Source organism: Streptopelia decaocto (assembly GCF_964273445.1).
Source record: "Streptopelia decaocto genome assembly, chromosome: 1".
NCBI lineage: Eukaryota > Metazoa > Chordata > Aves > Columbiformes > Columbidae > Streptopelia > Streptopelia decaocto.
The window spans coordinates 81,236,869-81,254,488 of NC_138663.1; the positions used below are offsets into that span (position 1 = coordinate 81,236,869).

General features: G+C 36.3%; 1 protein-coding gene across 9 annotated transcripts in view; it reads left to right on the forward strand.

The window, feature by feature from the left end:
• The window catches only part of EPS8 (EGFR pathway substrate 8, signaling adaptor), a 142,348-nt gene that overhangs the window by 96,461 nt on the left and 28,267 nt on the right, over positions 1–17,620 (forward strand). For 8 of the 9 annotated variants that reach the window (XM_082076274.1, XM_082076281.1, XM_082076273.1 and 5 more), the window contains 11 exons: positions 726–793; positions 2,728–2,889; positions 3,094–3,243; positions 5,061–5,143; positions 7,169–7,305; positions 9,177–9,250; positions 10,293–10,419; positions 10,755–10,843; positions 13,859–13,933; positions 14,586–14,734; positions 17,321–17,504. In XM_082076274.1, the coding sequence (XP_081932400.1) occupies positions 726–793; positions 2,728–2,889; positions 3,094–3,243; positions 5,061–5,143; positions 7,169–7,305; positions 9,177–9,250; positions 10,293–10,419; positions 10,755–10,843; positions 13,859–13,933; positions 14,586–14,734; positions 17,321–17,504 (1,298 nt within the window). Of the gene's footprint in view, positions 1–725; positions 794–2,727; positions 2,958–3,093; positions 3,244–5,060; positions 5,144–7,168; positions 7,306–9,176; positions 9,251–10,292; positions 10,420–10,754; positions 10,844–13,858; positions 13,934–14,585; positions 14,735–17,320; positions 17,505–17,620 lie in introns of those variants that run through there. The other variant, XM_082076280.1, reaches the window with a different exon arrangement.

Sequence of the window (17,620 nt, forward strand, 5' to 3'; positions counted from 1 at the left end):
TTGTGTCTTTATCTTGCATTTTCCCTTCCCTCCTCTCTTGTTTTGATATTAATCTATTGTATGGAGTAAAAAGCAAATAACATTTCTGATTTTGCAGCACTGTGCTTTGTTTAGCTCTTTAGATATCTTTCAGGTGTGTGTTTGGTGACTTGTTTGTTGTTTTTGGGTTTGTGTTTTTGTTTTGTGTGTTTGGTTGGTTTTTAACCCCTTTCCATGCATATTTCTACATTAGTAAGTCATCAAATTGAATACTTTAGGAAGAAATAAAGAATGAGACAAATCAGGTTTTGTGTGGCTTTGTTGTTTTGCAGATTTAATGTGTATATCAGAAAATATTTATGCTTTCAAGTGTGTTCATACAAATTCAGTAATCCTGATCCTGCTTAACCTATTGTTACCAAAGTAGCAAGCCAGTGATTGTAATAATCAGGCTTCCCAATGAAACATTTTCAGTCAGAACACGACTCCCCTCCGGTGTCCTGACTCACTGTGATGAGATAACTGTCTTTTGTTTGCACCCACCAGCTCTCTCTTAACATCATTGACGTAAGTATGATCCTTGTGCTGGACTGTGTGGAGGTGAATGTTTTTTCTGTTGAAATACAGAAATTATCAGCAGCGCATCTTCTGCTTTCGTATATACAGCTAGTTTTAAGTATTCCTGAGAAGTACTCAAAACAGCATGATGAATGAATAATTATTCTTTCTTTTCCTTCCATCTCTAGAACAAAGAAAGAATTATGCACGAGACAGTGCCAGCAGTATATCTGAAACTTCACAATATCACGTAGAGGTAAGATGAGGAGTGATATACCAATTATAGCTTTCAGTTACATACAGTTATTTTTGCCGACGTGACTTTTGAAGATACATATGCTTGAAGGCATATGCATCTTCCAAAATATCCTGCCAGCCTGAGGTCACTTCAGAATAGATTATACTGAAATGTCTCAAATTCTATAGCTTTGCCATAATGAGCTGAAATTTTGGTGTAGAAGAGTGTAATCAAAGTTGTGTGTAATTTGGCAAAGGCACAGGACTTGTCAATGGGATATCAATTCAACATGTTATGCTGCTCTATATCTGAACCTGGCTTGTTGCAAGGATGAGGCAGAGCTAAAAAACCCAGTCCTCTTGGTGAGGCACACTGGATGATATTTTAAATGAATACTTTGATCAATTATAATCAGCAGAGGTGACAGAACATTCAGAAAGAGCTGAGCATTAACCCCTACAAACCCCAGTTAGTCTACTATGTAGTAGTTAAAGAAATATATTCTGCCTGCACAGATTCCTCCCCAGTGTGAAGTACAAAGTATGTTAGTTCCTGTCATAAGCTGCTTTGCAGAATTACTCTGTGCTGCTGTCATATTTTATCCAGGAGTAGATACATTTAAAATATTCGGCAAAGTAACCTGGATGCCTGTATGTAAGGTGTTAAGCACTTTTGGATGCAATGACTCATTCTGTAATCTTACTTTGGCACAAACTTTGTCCCACTGCCATCAGACCGCTACCATGGGTTAAGCCAAGTCTTGCAAATACCACAGATTCTTAGCTCCTTTTTTCTGGGTTTTTAATTAGCTGTAAATTGTGAGATCATAGGCAGAAGAGTCTTAATTTCAAGTACTTCTATGATCAGATTGCAAATGAATGCTTTTGTTTGTATATTTGGAGTCTAAACATTCCTGTGTTAGCAGTCAGTAGAGAGTTTGTTTCACTTCTTTTAAATACTTTGATTATATGCAGCTTGTATCTACTCTCTTGTCTTCTGTCATAACTTAAGTGTTGTTATCCTGCAATAGAAGAAAAAACATTTAAGAACACTTTATTTATTTATTTATTTATTTATTTATTTATTTATTTATTTATTTATTTTACGTTATTTAGAAGGTAGGTGTGCAGAAATATATTAAAATTGGTTCGGCTTGAATGAGTCTAACCAGGTCTTCAATAAGAATGTGAAGCTGGATTTATGCTTGGCTAAAATGAAATAATTTTATGTGTTGCCTGGCATGACATGTTGAAGGAGAAATTGTCAAAACCATAATGACAGGGAAGCTAGTTGAGGTGATGTATGTGAGGTAGATGTGAGGTAGTATTTAATTTCTAGACCATTAATTGAATCTGAAGAATATTCCAAGTTGATGGTGAGCAAAAGTACGTAGTATACTACATTTCTACTGTGACTGTGATCTGCTTAAAATAAGCAACTAGCCTGTCCATAAGGTATCCCAGTTAGACACGAGCCCATTGTTGTTGCCATCAGCATGCTAACTGACAGTTCTGGAAGACATGAGGACACGCCAGGTCAGGGTGGTGGTGGAGGCATGTTGGCAGGATGTTTCTGGGAAGACTCTGCTGACACTTCCTGGATTTAGCTTGCCAAGAGAGACAGGTTTTGACTCCTCAAGAAAGCTAATTAAATACTCAGGATTTAATTCTAGCTGTGATACCTCAAAGATGTCAGAATATGCCTTCAAGTCTAATGACTTATATTAGTGAGGAAATGACAGAGGATGACATGAGTTACAAAAATCTGTTGACTTAAAATGACATTATTGACTAAACAAACTCTCTTATGGCTTATTGGTGGGATCTGTCATATACAAAGGCACTTATATTCATGAATAATTTGTATTGCTCTTTCCTGGCAATTTGAATACTGATACTGCCTAGCAGTAGGGAAAATTACTTTGTTTTTTAAATGTACATCGCATTTACTAGCACTTGACCACCTTTGTTCTGGACCGCAAAGAGGCAATGATTACAGTAGATGATGGAATAAGGAAGCTGAAATTGCTGGATGCCAAAGGCAAAGTGTGGACTCAAGATATGATCCTTCAAGTGGATGACAAAGCTGTCAGTTTGGTGGACTTGGAATCAAAGGTAAGATTTGTGAGTGGCAGTCTCATTTTCAGAGAGAGAGAGAAAAAGGAAACATGAAGAAAAATGAGGTATGTGAGATTCAGTGTTTTAATTAGCTTATTATCACTTTACCTTTTTAACTCATGCAGCTTTTCTGAGATCAGGACACTGTATAGTAAGGTGGTGGTTTGTGTTTGTTTTGTTTTGTTTTCCTTCTTCTGGCAGAATGAACTGGAGAATTTTCCTTTAAGCACAATTCAACATTGCCAAGCCGTGATGAATGCATGCAATTACAATTCAGTTCTTGCGTTAATATGTAAAGAACCAACCCAAAACAAGCCTGATTTGCATCTTTTCCAATGTGATGAGATTAAGGTAAGGTAGTAATGGATATCTGCTATGATTTATTTGAATAGGGGAAATGTTATGAATTGCTCAATATAGTGGATAAAATCAAGTGATCTGATTCATAGAAAAGAATTCTGTTATTTTATTCTTACAAATATGCTTTTTGTTTAATGAATTTAATATATCAACAGTACTTACAGTATGTTAGTAAATGTAGCGTAGTATGTCTTGCAAGAGAGTAGTCCTGTAAGTAAGCTGAATCTTTAGTGCATGTGCAAATACTACTGTGTTACTATAAATATTGATTCTTGGGCTCTGCAGCTGTTCATTTAGGTTTGCAAATGAATAAAGTTCTGCAATATGTATATGGTTTACATTCACACTTCTGAAGAAAATAGTGTAGAATAGTTTTAGTTATCTTAAATTTATCTTGCAATCTGCAAAGAACTCATCTGAGTATTAACTAGTCTCCCCTTTTTCTGCTCTTTTTGTCACTAATCAATAAAACCTTCCCTACATTCCTACCTCTCTGCATCTCTTCTCTGCTGGGGAGATAATGAAAAGGAAAATAGTACTTGCAGGAGGGGCATAACAAGGAAAAAGATTAATCTCTGACTAAAACATGTCCTTCAAGCATAAATAATATTTTAATGAATTCTGTAATACTTCTTTATTTTCAGGTTTAGAATTTTAATTTGCGTACATTAGTACCTATAATCGGTACTTGTTTACATTCCAATTGATAATTTGATGAGAATTTTTAAATTCCTTTGTAGTAGTTCATATCATTGTCTTAACAGATTGCTAATCACATTGTACAACTGTTTTGAAATTGGTATAGTGAGAGTTTTTAAACTAAACATTGTTTAATAATAAATATCAACCATATGATTAATTGAATTCTTCTGGGTTTAAGTTTTTTCTATTAATTATTTAAACTTAATTTATTCTATATCCACATTCTGGAGTGCAATTCATTATAGCCTGAGAAGTCACTTAGATCCTAAATTAAACAAAGTCTTCTGGTTTAAGCAGAAGTTACATACCTCTCCACCATGAGTGGGCCAAGAAAGACATGGACCTTGTAGAGTGAGCCAGACACTGACAGATTTAGGCTTTGACAACCTGTGTAGGGAATTAAGTTGTCAGCTGAAGGCATGTAACAGAGCATTCTAAATCCTAGGAGAAGCCATGACCTATTTAACGCAAGATCTATTAAAATAATGCCTTAGACATGCATCAAAATTTTACTTGTGAGCCACAGGTGGAGGCAGACTGCAGTTATGAAGAGGTGGGAACATACAGATTAGGAAATGTTCTGAAAAATTCATTTTCTCTTACATCAAAGAGAAATTGGAGACTATTGTTATTTCTTAAAGAAAACTGTATCACTAGATGTTACTTTCCTGGTCCTTTATGCTGCTACTATCCATCGCAGTTTGTTTGTTTGTTTGTTTTATAGTATGTTTTTCCCCTCTCATGCTTGAGAAAAACAGAAATTATATACACAGGGGGGAAAAAATAACTTATGCAATAATGGTTGACTTGAGATAATTACAGCTGTTCAGACAAATTTGATATCTAGATGACATACTCCTCTTTTGATAATGCTTGAGACTGGAACAGTGACAAAAATGCCCACTCCCAAACAATAGTATTTTGTGTTTCTTCATTCTGTTTATATGTAAAATAATTTATCTCAGGACTTTTAAATAGATGGAATTTGATAAGGGAATCTGGAATCTAAAGATGCTTTAAAAAAAAAAAAAGTATGAGTAAATGTGTATTTCATATGTCTGGATAGTCTAGCTGATAACTGATGGTTTCTGTGTCTGTCTCTTTAGGCTAGCTTTATTCATGAAGATATTGAAAGTGCAATCAGTGATAGCAAAAGTGGGAAACAGAAGAAGAGGCTTGAAACACTAAGGTAAAAACTTCTTGGCAGTGTATAGCAGTGTTGCAGTATTCAGAAGCTTTCTAAGTATGCCTGCTGTCTTTTGCCTTTTTTTGCTAGTTGATAATATACTTTCAAAACCACATGTAGAAGCCTTGCTTTAATAATTATCTCATGCTTTCTGAATTGTTAATGTCACTCTTACCTTTTCTGATTTGACCTCAGTGACAGGAACAGCAGATATAAATACCATTTGCAAGGGAATACCATTGCATGTCTCACTTCTGCACATGGGCCAAGTAGTTCAGAATTTAAATTAAGAACATAAATACCCTGGAACTCCAAGTAAATAAGATTCTGATCAAAAGTTTGGTGATCTAAACATGTTAAATAAAATAGCAGCTGTTGATTGAATAATCTTCCTGTCTACCTGCTTAATGATGCCAAAGACTCCTTGTTTCCCTGGTAGCGAAAACTTCTCTGCTAGTTGGAAAATGTGGGGGAAAAGAGTCTGTTGGGTTCAGAGATGATTAATACAGAAATAAGATATAGCCAACAGAGGTTTAGAAACAGAAGCACAAATATAATAGATACTGAATGTTAATGGTGGTAGCCTGTTGAAAAGTTAATAGCTATCTGTGTCCTGATAATATTGATAATACTTTGTTTTGTGGTCCAGACAGAGAAATATCTGCTGGAAAAAAAAAAAAATGATTAAGTAAAAATGTCACTACTATAAGTATGAGTTTACCTGTTAAATTCTGATGTGTGTGTGACACATCAAGTTTTCCTAGAGTAATGGACACTCCTATAAAAATAAAACAAAAACTAAACTGTGTCTGCAGGTAAAAATGAAATAGACTTTACTGTCTGTGGGACTGTAACAAACAGGTATAAGCACAAAGAGGCAATGCAGAAAGACTCAAATACATTAGACGTGCTGGGAAACTAATGAGATTTAACTGGGAGACGAATGTAGGTCAGTACATCTGGTAGGTAAAATAATCTGAGATGGTAGTCTCTGAGGGCTATGAAGCTACGAGGTCATGCGTGCATGACAGCTTAGTGCAAGTGACTGGCTGTCATATCATCTACGTGCTGGCACTGGGTCACTAGGAGAGACTCTCCTTCCCGGTATTGCATTATTGAGTTGCTGCAAGGTTATTGACAAATAAAAGCTTGAGATGTGTGGGAAAGGGTGTCCAGGAGACTGGAATATGGAAACTTTTTCTTTTTTGGTATCCAAAGACAAATTAAGACTTGGCATTCTGTGTTGCTGTTGCCATGAATGAGATGGGATTATAAAGAGATGAATTTAAGGTGAACACCTTGCTTTTAAATAGGGGTGTGGAGAAAGGATGGGATGTGTGTATGATAGGAGTTGTTGGGATTTTTTTGTCTGTTGGTATCAATCTTATAGAATGCCTTCAAAGATCTCTTTCCTTATGGTATTTAATACTATACTAAGAACTAGAAAAATGGAAATTGCAGGTGGGAACATTGATACATTTATATAAACACAGGATGAGCACACCACTGTTATAAAAAGGGAAATCAGCCAGTAAATATGATTTTTTTTTTTTTTTTGCTAGCATTTTAAGAAACAGATGGTAGACAAACTGCCTAATTTAGGGACTCAATACTCAACTTGAGATGTGGGAGAGATAGCTTCTAATGAAAACTTTCACACAAAGTGGAAGTCCAGCCAGTAAACTGCATATGGTAGTAAAAATGCCACCTACTAAACCCAAGCCATTGAATTTACCTGAGTAAACAGTCAGATCTCTAGATGTCATGTTCTCTGGTGCTGCTTTGGGTTTTTCCTTGTGGCCAGATGGTGATTTGCTAACCCCATCATGGAGTGTGTTTCTTACTGTGTTTTAACATATTTACACATTATGTTCTCGAGTACTGTTTACTTGGCAAGTCCATAGTATGTTCAGTATTCAAGAGTAGGAGAGGTCCTTGTGAAGCCTCCTTGTGTTCTTTGATTAAGCTCTAGAAAACAGAGTGGTTTTCCTTCAAGTGTCACTAGTGGGCTTTCTTCTCTCCCCTTAGAATGATATCCAAAGCTGACAGTGCCATCCCGCCACCGCCGCGGGCACCCGCCCCTGTGCCACCAGGAACCATCACCCAGGTGGATGTGAGAAGCCGCGTGGCAGCCTGGTCCGCCTGGGCCGCTGAGCACGGGGAGCGTGAGTATTTTTGGGAGCCCGCTGCTGCACAGCACAGTGGCAAGCACTTGTTCTCAGTAGAAGGTTTTTCTGATGCTCGGTAATTACAAAAATAATTTGGAAAGACCAATTTCATAGTGATTACAGTAATTGAATCCAGATATGGAAATGGATATACGAGATAATTCTTCTGCACTTGCTGAGAGCAGACAGGATTATTCTCCCAGTCTAGTCTGCAATGCCCCAAGCCACTGTTGCCTCATCTGGGGAATAAGACCTGACTGTCATAATCTGACTTGTCATTTATTTGCACTTATCCATTTTCTGAATTTCTGTTCAGAACTGCTTTTACTTGTGTTTAACTGGGTGGGGTGTGGGCTACTGAGTTTAACCTGATTGTGAACATAGTAACATTCACAGTAATGACTGCTGTCATAACTCTAGTAATTTAATGGTACTGTCTTCAGTAATAGGGAGGGCATAGGACAGATATTTCAGACAATTAAAAAATGTAATAATGGATAAAAGGTGAGTAGAGGTCAGCTTTATTTATTTTATATTTATCTTTATAATGGCCTGCATGGCTAAACTAGTGGGGTTTATTTTGTGTTTTGTTGTTGTGTTAAAAAAACAAAAAACCAAACAGACAAATCCAAAACCAAAACAAAAAAACACACACAAAAAAACTACCTACCAACCAAACAATAAAAAAACAAAACCAAAAAAACCCACACAACCCCAAATGTAACAATAAAACGAACTTAACTGTAATATTTCTAATAGGTTTGGATTTATGTTTTTAGTAGGTTGTTTTTTTTTTTCAGATCTCTAATGGAAACATTTTTATTTTGACCAGATTTCTTTGAAAGATGTTATTTAGAAACAATAAACTTCCTGTAAAACAGACTGTATTAAGGCTAAAGTGGGGCTATGTTTGTTTTGTTTGTTTTTTAATAGTGCATACTAAAATTTTAGAATTAAAAGTCATTAACCATGGTGTCTTTATTATTTTTAGTTTATTAAACTATATCTATATCACTCAGCAAATTATACAACTATGCAAAGAAAACAACTAAAAATGTTCAGAGAAATCTGTAATGTTAAGAATGTTTTTATCTGCTAATCTACAGTATTACATTTATCTTCAGGAAAGGTTAGTTTGTTCTGCTTGACTTCTCACTTCAGAAAGTTTCATTAGTTTGCAAAGTGTCTTGCCAGACCACTTGTGGATCTGAGTTCCTGCAGCTCCTTTTATTCCACTTGTGTGAATCTTTTCTAAAATGTAGCGTGATGCAGTACTTAATGTGACTTAAGAATGCAAAACTTACAGTTTCTCAAAATGCTAACCCTTGTTGTTTTCAAATAAAAGTCACTGACTGTCCATTGTTATTTGGAAATACCAGTTCTATCACATCATTACTTCCCATTTCTACATTGCGAGACTTGACATCCCTTTTTGCTGATTACCTTTTACATCAAAGTTTTCTTCAAAGTCATGGCTACATTTTTTTCTTTCTTACTTCTGCTGGAGTAGCTTTTAGCATATTTTACAAAATGGGATGACTTCTTGTTGCATTCTATTTATAATCTGCCACTTTCTGATGTAATTTTTTGATTTAGACCCTCGTACCACACTTCTGTGGTTAACTTCATTTATGCAGCCAAGTTTACTGAGAACATACACCTAAGCATCTTTCGTTAGATTTGTCAGGATCAGGCATTAGGGTGCAAGATTTTCATGTTGTGTGGAGACCTTGCAAAGTGAATGGTACAAACAGTTTTTCCCATCTTTTTCTTATGGTAGTATGGTTTAAAGCATAAGCTGTATGGGAAGTTTTGGTCACTAATTCCATGTATATGGATGTCTTACTTGCTTCTTCCCTTTTTTGCAGTTGAAAAACATAGACAATACCATGATCACGAAGAAACAGCAGAGATGATAGCTGCCAGGATTGATAGAGACGTTGTAAGTGAGAAACTACAAGTGATATTTCTTAATGTCTGTGCAAGTTTGCAGCTTTACTTTGTGGGAAGACTTTCCAAATGGAAAATTCTGTTCTGGAGGGGAGCTTTCCAGGCAGCCTATGTTTGTGTTGTAGACCTAAAAATGAATAGATGGTAGTTCTTCTTCCAGTACTTTTCTTTTTTAAAATTAAAAAAAAAAAAAAAAAAGAAAAAGAAAAAGGATTGAATGTTGAGGTAAATTTTTCTGCTATGAAGAGCTAGACATATAAATAGTAATTTTGTGTGGTGGACCAAATTCAGCAAAAAAAAAAGGATTAAAAAGTCCATCTATTTTGTGGGACCTAGTTACATGTGGTATCTGGAAAATAAACCTTTTGTAATTTCTGAACACAGGTGGTCCATGTATATGTATAACCTAAACTTTACTTCCTGACAAGCAACAACCTTGGGCAGGTCATATGATCTATGCGATATCAAATATTGCCCCATTTCTCAGTTGTAACTTTCTACTTTTCTACTCTGCTGTTGCCCTCAGCAACATCAGAGGGTCTTGAGAAAAGCATGTTGGGGCCTGCTGAGTTGGTGTATATATGTTTTCCCCAGGGGCTCATTCGTTCTCCTCTGCTTGCTCTTTTGAAAACAATTCTTCAAAGAGCAATTCTCTAGAAAACTACGCTGTGACATTCAGCAACTACCTTAATACTTCATACTGAAGGAGATTATGAAGTTATACTGTTTAGGAAGATGCATTCAAATAGTTAGAATTTTTTCATGTGCTGTGAGAGAAAATACAATGTGTGAACAAGTTGTATAATTGCAATCTGAATTGAGTAATCTTCTTGCATATATTTAAAAAACTTCCAGTGGCCCTAAATTTTTAAAAGTCTTAAGATTGAAAATACTGTAAAGGTGTGTAACGCTAAGAATATAATGAATGTAAATATGAGGAAGCTGTTGTCTGAAAGTGTGGTCTTTTTGATTTCTGGAGTATATCTGCCGTAGATTCTGTAGCAAAACTGTTACTTTTCTTTTTTTTCCCATAGCAAATTCTGAACCATATTTTGGATGACATTGAGTATTTTGTTACCAAACTTCAAAAAGCTGCTGAAGCTTTTGCTGAACTTTCGAAGAGAAAGAAAACTAAGAAAAGTAAAAAGAAAGGACCTGGAGGTAGGAGTTCTTACTGCACACAATTCTGTTTCTCTAAGGGTCATTGAAGTAGCTAGCAAATGTGTCTTTTTGTGTTGTATTTTTCATGAATGTAGTAATTTCCTTTCACTTTGAGCACAAAAAATTGTATGCAGTATATTCTTAGAAGGAAATCTATGCAAATAATTTCCTTGAAGTTGGTGGGGAGTGACTAATTAGAGATGTGACCACAGAATATACTCACTGTCATGGTTCTATATTTAAGAAATTCAGTCAGTTGGAGAATTTATTATGTTTTTTTTGTGTGTGTTTATACCATATCGATGGATATATAAAAATCTCATTTTGTTCACCAGAGGGAGTTCTTACTCTCCGTGCAAAACCACCACCTCCAGATGAATTTGTTGACTGCTTCCAAAAATTTAAGCATGGCTTCAATCTTCTGGTAAGTAGCTACTAGTGGATACGGTTGTGTGAGGCGTGTGATAACAGTTTTTTCCTGGGACAGTTGATGTTAAGTATAACATGATCTTTGTTTTCCCTACCACTACAAATTAATTTGGGCGTGAGTTTTGCTACATTGGTCTTTCTATGTCTTATTCCACTAGTATGAAGTGAAGAACTAAAATTATGGTGAAAGATGAAGAGGAAAAAGATGATTTAGTAACATGATGCATTTACTTCATAGTTATTTTTAAATTGGGTTTTCTTGGAGGTTCCTGCTATTCCAAATGGTGTGGATGCTTGATTTTTTTGTGCCCCTGAGGGAGCTGCAGAAGGTCATCTTGTCTTTGGGAATGCATTAATCAAGTGTTCTGCCTTCTGCCTAACCTTCCTGGTTCCTTGTTTATGTAGAGAAAGCTCGTGAGTCTTAAATGGCATACTGCTGCTAGCAGTGCAGATGTGGTCATGCCATCCAGGGAACTGTGAGCCTGAGTCTGTGTTGTCTTCGTCCCCACCGCTCTTTCAGAAGGAACAAACCCACAAATATCCACTTGCTGGTATATGTGGAAATGTAATCCGGTTTGGTCCTTGTCTGACACACAGGAAAATAGCTCAGCTGATACTTGAATAGTCTTGGACTTTCACCTTTTTCTTCTCCATCCAAGGCTGGACTGAGGCAAAAGCAGAGCTGGCCACCTCTGGGCTAGGTTGGCCTTTGAGCATTGGAATGCTCCTTGTCAAGTTCTCTACACAGTGACTAGATTGGCCTATTTCTTTTTCAGGATTGTTTGTGTGTTTCTTCTTTTTCTGGTTCTTTAAATCCTTTTACTTGGGAAATTTGAGTTCAAATCATAAAATAATTTCTACGAATCTCTGTGGGGATGACAGTTGTGCTGCATGCTTGCCAGCATCACCAGCTGCGGCTTTAATTTAGTTTTATTCAGCTATGACCATCAGACTCTGTAGTTGTTGCTGTCATTACAAAGGATCTATCAGGCCTCAGAATCTTCAATCTCACAAATTGCTGTTGCTTTATAGGTTCTCAACAAGCAGAGATGCTAATTCAAGAGCCTTCTCCCAGCATCTCTTCTGCAAATGCTGTCAAAGGAAGGCAGCAAGTGGGACACCTTCAAAGCCATTTACTTTCAGATACTGACTGTCCCTTCCAATTTCTGGGAAGCTATGCCAATGGGGAAAACTGGTTTTGCATTCACTGAGTCAATTCAGCTTTTTTCTTCTTCTTGGGGAATTCTGATTGCAGGGCTGTAGAAGATATTTAGAAATGTTAAGAATATCTGTTTTTTAAAAAACCCTATATGGAATGCTGTGATTCTGACCTTTCTGTTTTGAAGGGGACAGATGTCTTAGAACATACTGATCCTTCTCAGTATTACTGCTTGTAATATTCTTTTTTTTCTTTTCATTCTTACTTCTCACCATGTTCTGCATTTAAATTAATTTTCACCAAAGAACAACGTGTACATCTTTGAATCTTTATCTTACGCACAGGAGAAGAAACAGTTCTAGTTTTCGTGCTCAGCAGCGTCAAGGACTTGGTTTCTACTGTCTTTCTTGAAGAGCTGTGCTGCAGCAGTGCTTTACTCCAGCATCATTGCAGTAGCAGCAAAAGCCTGAAAGTTCACTTCCTGGTTCTTTATGTCAGTCACGGAGAACTGTATAAATTTAAGAATCTAATTTAAAAATAAAGGAAGTATCTAGAAGCATAAAATCTTTGCCAGTAAAATGGAAACTGTTTTAAACCACCATTCTTGAAGCTTCTAGAAAATGCCTGCTATCTGTCAAAAAAACTTTTGAAAGCCTGAAAGTAACTTGTTGTTGTGACAGAAGAAAAATGTACAGGAAGTTATTGGAAGTAAAAACACATCCTTCTCCTTTCTTCATTCAGAGGAACACCCTGGAAGGCTAGATGTAAAAGTAGAATGAGGCTAGCCAAAAGCACCTTGAGGAACAGATGGCAAGATGCAATAAAAACCACTATAACTTTTAAAAACACATTCTGGCATGCTTCTTACTTCTGGAGCCTTCAGGGCTGATGAGTGATCAGTAAATAACAGTAAGGCTCCAAGAAGCTGTATCAGAGAAAATATATGATCTTTTTAAATGCATATATTTACTTAGAAATGCTTGGTAGTGGACAATATGTTAATTAAAACATTTTTTATGGGGAACACAAGAGAATTATCTGTTTCAAATTGAAGAACTGCCCCTGAGGTTACTTGCACATGGGATGCAATTTGTAGGCGGGTATATTAAATTGAGGAAGAAGCAAACATGCATCTTTCACAACAAAATAATGTGTACAAATCCATTGATTCCTTTTTTTTTTTCCTTTGGATTTCCAAAACACATCCAGCAAAGTTGCACACCCTGAAGTTCTTAAAGAAACTGAGCTACTATGAGGTTGAATGTAACTTCTTAGATTCTTGTTTGGTCAAATAGAAAACAAATTGTAGGACTAGAATGATAGTTCTCAAAGTGCAGTAAATTCAGCAATCAAGTCCCACACAGGCTTCTTTACATGCTTCTGCAGAGGCCTTTGCTGTCCAACATATTTACAGGTGTTCTGGGAAATGGGGATTGTAGAGTCTACAAGTGTCAAATTATAAAAGGAGATAAAGAGACAGATGAAATTCAATATTGATAGATATTATATACTCCTTGACAGGTGGGGAAGAAAATCTCATGCATCAAACAAATCAGAAAAAAATGTTGACGTAATACAGATTCTTGTGAGAATGTCATCCAAAGGAGGTGCTTATTTACAAAGCATGTAATTCAGCTGTGGAACTTCTTGTGTTGCACAAAAGTGCTAAAGATGTACAGGGATTCAAAAGCAGTTGGATGAATGAGCACTTAGTGGATGTTGTAGACCAAACATTGAGTTTAGGTGGACCTGTGGCCTGACCAGGGATGGCCATTCTTATATGAAATATTGTTGTTGCAAAAGTTAAATGCTTTTTTTTTTTTTTTATGTATCATTTTCCCATTCTTTCAGGCCAAATTAAAGTTCCAAATCCAGAATCCTAGTGCAGCTGAACTGGTTCATTTTCTCTTTACCCCATTAAAAATGGTAAGTTTTAATGATATTTTTTTGAGTGCTTTCCTTCAGAACTCTTGTATTTATATGTTCTGTAACCTTTTCAAGGATAACAAGATTGAAATGTTGTGTCCCTGGACAATAATTAAGGAGATGTGTGTGTCTTAGGATGAGGTTCTCTTCAGAAAATAATTTATATCCTTTTCTGTGTGTATTCCCATCTAATAAATATATTTATTTAAATCATCTTTAGCTTTTTGTGTTACAGTTTGCCATTATTATCTTTTAATTAAAAATTTAAAAATGAGATAATTTACATAACGCAGGAGGAGAGTTGAAAGCATAGCTTTTTAGTGGAAGTATGTGTGGTTTTGATCCGTAGAGCAAAAATAATATTGCTAAAAAGTGGGGCTGAATATAAAATGATTGGTGCCCAGAACAGCAGTTCTTCCACAATAAATGCTATAGTTAAACTGTAAGACATTAAGACACATTGGTTGCTTCTCAGATTTTTTTTGTTTAGTTTTGTTTTGGTTTTTTTGTTTGTTTGGTGTTTTTTTGGGGGGGTCTGTTTTTGTGAGTAGTAAATATTTCATAGTAGCACTGTAGATAACTTATATTCACAATAATGGAAAGTTACTGACAATTTGTGCATTCTTTGTATTATTTTAATACTTGGATTTAGGTGGTACAGACAACAGGAGGTCCAGAGCTTGCTGGCACAGTACTCAGCCCTCTGTTAACAAAAGATACTATAGACTTCCTGCGATATACTGTCACAAGTGAAGAAGGGCAGTTATGGATGTCATTGGGTGACACATGGACCAAAGCCAGGTAAAAAAAAAGCCTTTGCATATTTTAGAGATGATCTCCTAACTCATGTTTATCGACATGACCTTACCGTGGTTATCCACCCCCCAATAAAGTCAAAATTAATCTCGTAGGCTTTGGACTCTTCAGAACCATTCTTTGATGTTTTTGGAAAGGAACTTTTTAATCTCAATGGGATTTGGGAGTGTCTTGATTTCTAGGGATCTCAAGGAGGGAGAAATTTCAGACAGAATTTTTTATTTTGTCCAGGGTATCAAGAACTTGATATAACCTCTTGCAGATATTTTTTCTGAACAGTCCCTTGTATATTTCCAGTTGTTTTTCACCATTATTTTTCCAACCCAGCTGTGTGGACTTCATTAAATATCAATTTGAAGAAACTGCAATAAAAAGCAACAAAATGTTGAAGAACAGGATACAGATTTCTAGTTTCAATTTCCAATAATTATCAAAAGCTAAAAATTTCCAATGTGCTTACTTCTTTGAAAGCATCATAATGCTATAAAGAAAATGCTTATAATTTTTAAACAATGTTTATTGGTTTAACTATGTTACATGTGCATACCTTACACCAGGACTGTATAAATATAACATTTAATTATGTAAATGTTATACAAATTATTTATCATTATAAAAATGCTATATTATTATTATTATTTATTATAAATTAATTATATAAATATAACATTTATACAGTCCCAAAATCATATTTGGCTCTTTGAAGGCAACCACGAGGCTGATGTGGCCCCAGGTGAAAATGAGTTTGACAGTCCTGCCCTACACGTTGTACTTAATGGATTCACTGTTATGGTTAGGCTTAGCTAAAATATAACTATTTTATGTATTTGTTGTTTTGGGGGTAAGTATATGGTTTGAAATTACTCAGGTAAATAGAACATGCAAAAGAAAAAGCTTAAATTAGCAAAGTGCATAGGTAAGTATATTTGATGATGATGAAATATGCAATCACTTGGGCTGGAAATGCATAATGTATTTTATGCTTATTCATCCTTGCTCTTAGATTTCGAATTGAACATAAACATTTACCAAGTGGGTTTCTTTAATTAATTGATTGATTAAAAAGTAGTTGAGTGTTTTGCTGGTAAGGAAGGCTGCATGGAAATCCCTAGAGGATGGAGTGACAAACATTCTCAGAATAGGGAGATTGACTTACAGGTCTTTCCCTTCCTCAGTCTCACTCTGCTGCAGGACTAGAAATGTCCAAATTCATCGTTTGGGCCCATTGTTCGTCCTGCTACAGCAAAATGAGCTAGAAACAGGAATTGCCGCTCCTTGTGATTGCCAGGGAGCTTACCTCCCCCAGCAAAACACCATTTGCTTGTCTTTACCTGCTTCAAGATCTGCTGGCTTCACAGCAGCTTGTGGTGGGACTGGCAGTGGAAATTGTCTCATAGCCTTGGAGCGAAAATGCAGGGAAAATGGATCGTTGGGTAAAATAATGGGCTTCCTTGTCTTGGGAACTACCATCACCATTCATTTAGTCCCTTCTGAAAAAAGTTTAATGGAAAGAGAAGTAGCTCATGTTGGGCAGTAAAGAATGAATCACTTAGAATATAGTTGGTTGACCCATGTAGATTAGAAATGATGGTCTGATTGATCTCAATATCCAGAGGTACACTGTGCTGTGGTGCAGCAGGAGAGGTGAATGATACACTCAAGGTTTACTGACCTAGCTCAGGCCTGCTAATGGGCTAGTAATTCATCACTGCTCCTGTACATTGTGTTACTAGCAGCATTTGTCCCTTAATTTTGAGCAGTGTGAAGAATTAGACTGTTAAAAGACATGTACATGTACATGTAATGTACATTCCCGTTTTTGCTTCCACAGTGAAGAAACAGTAATTTATATTGCAGGACAGTGTGTTATGTATAGTGTAAAGGCAGACCATGAAAGCATTCATTTAGGTATTTTGTGTTGCATTAGGAAATGCTAATGGAGCTCTCAAAAATAATACAGTATTTTAAAATTATCAATCTGAACTATAAAACAGCAAATAATAATAATTCTTGAGTTTTGATGCATGTAGAGGTTTGCTGTGTGGTGGTGTTTTACTAATGCTACTAATAAGAATAGAGAAACTAATACAAAATATACAAAACCAATCTTGAAAGTCTCAGCGACTGCAGAGCCGACACCCGAAGTCCTGGATTGGACTCTGCAGCCAACCGGAGCTGGATTCAGTCTCTCTCTAGGCCTCAGTTCGCAGGGATGACTAGCAAGATCCTCTCCTAGTGTCGGCCATAAGCAAAAGGGAAAGAAGAAGGGAAAAGGGACGAGATCCTCGTGATCTCCCACTTTTATATGAAGTATTCACGTGAATGGAATGTTATACATAGTTGGTCAGTTTCTTGATCACCTGTTTCTCGTTGACCCTCTCGCGAGATGTCCATCCATGCTTATCAATAACTTTGCATTCCATTGCTATGTTTACCAAAACATGTATCTGGTTCTCCAGGAAAATGCAGCTAATATGAAGGCTTTAGCTGACAGGCAAATTCACTGAAAGAGAAACTTGTTTTTTAACAAAACCAGGACAGATACAGATCTCTAATTTGCTTTTCATACAGAGCGGACTGGCCCAAAGACCATTTCATTCCACCTTATGTCCCCCGTTTCCGAAATGGTTGGGAGCCTCCTTTGCTGAACTTCATGGGAGCTCCAAAGGAGCAAGAACTCAGTCATTTGGCTGAGTCCGTGGCAAATGTTGCAGAGCAACAGCGGAAGCAAGAAATGAAAAGACTGTCAACTGAGGTAGGTTGTATGTGACAGTGTTTTGTAAATTAGCTGAAGGCAACACCAGCTGCTTCTTTCATAAAGGAAGTATTTTCTGATATTGCTGGAGTAACCATGGTCTGATGTCTGCTACG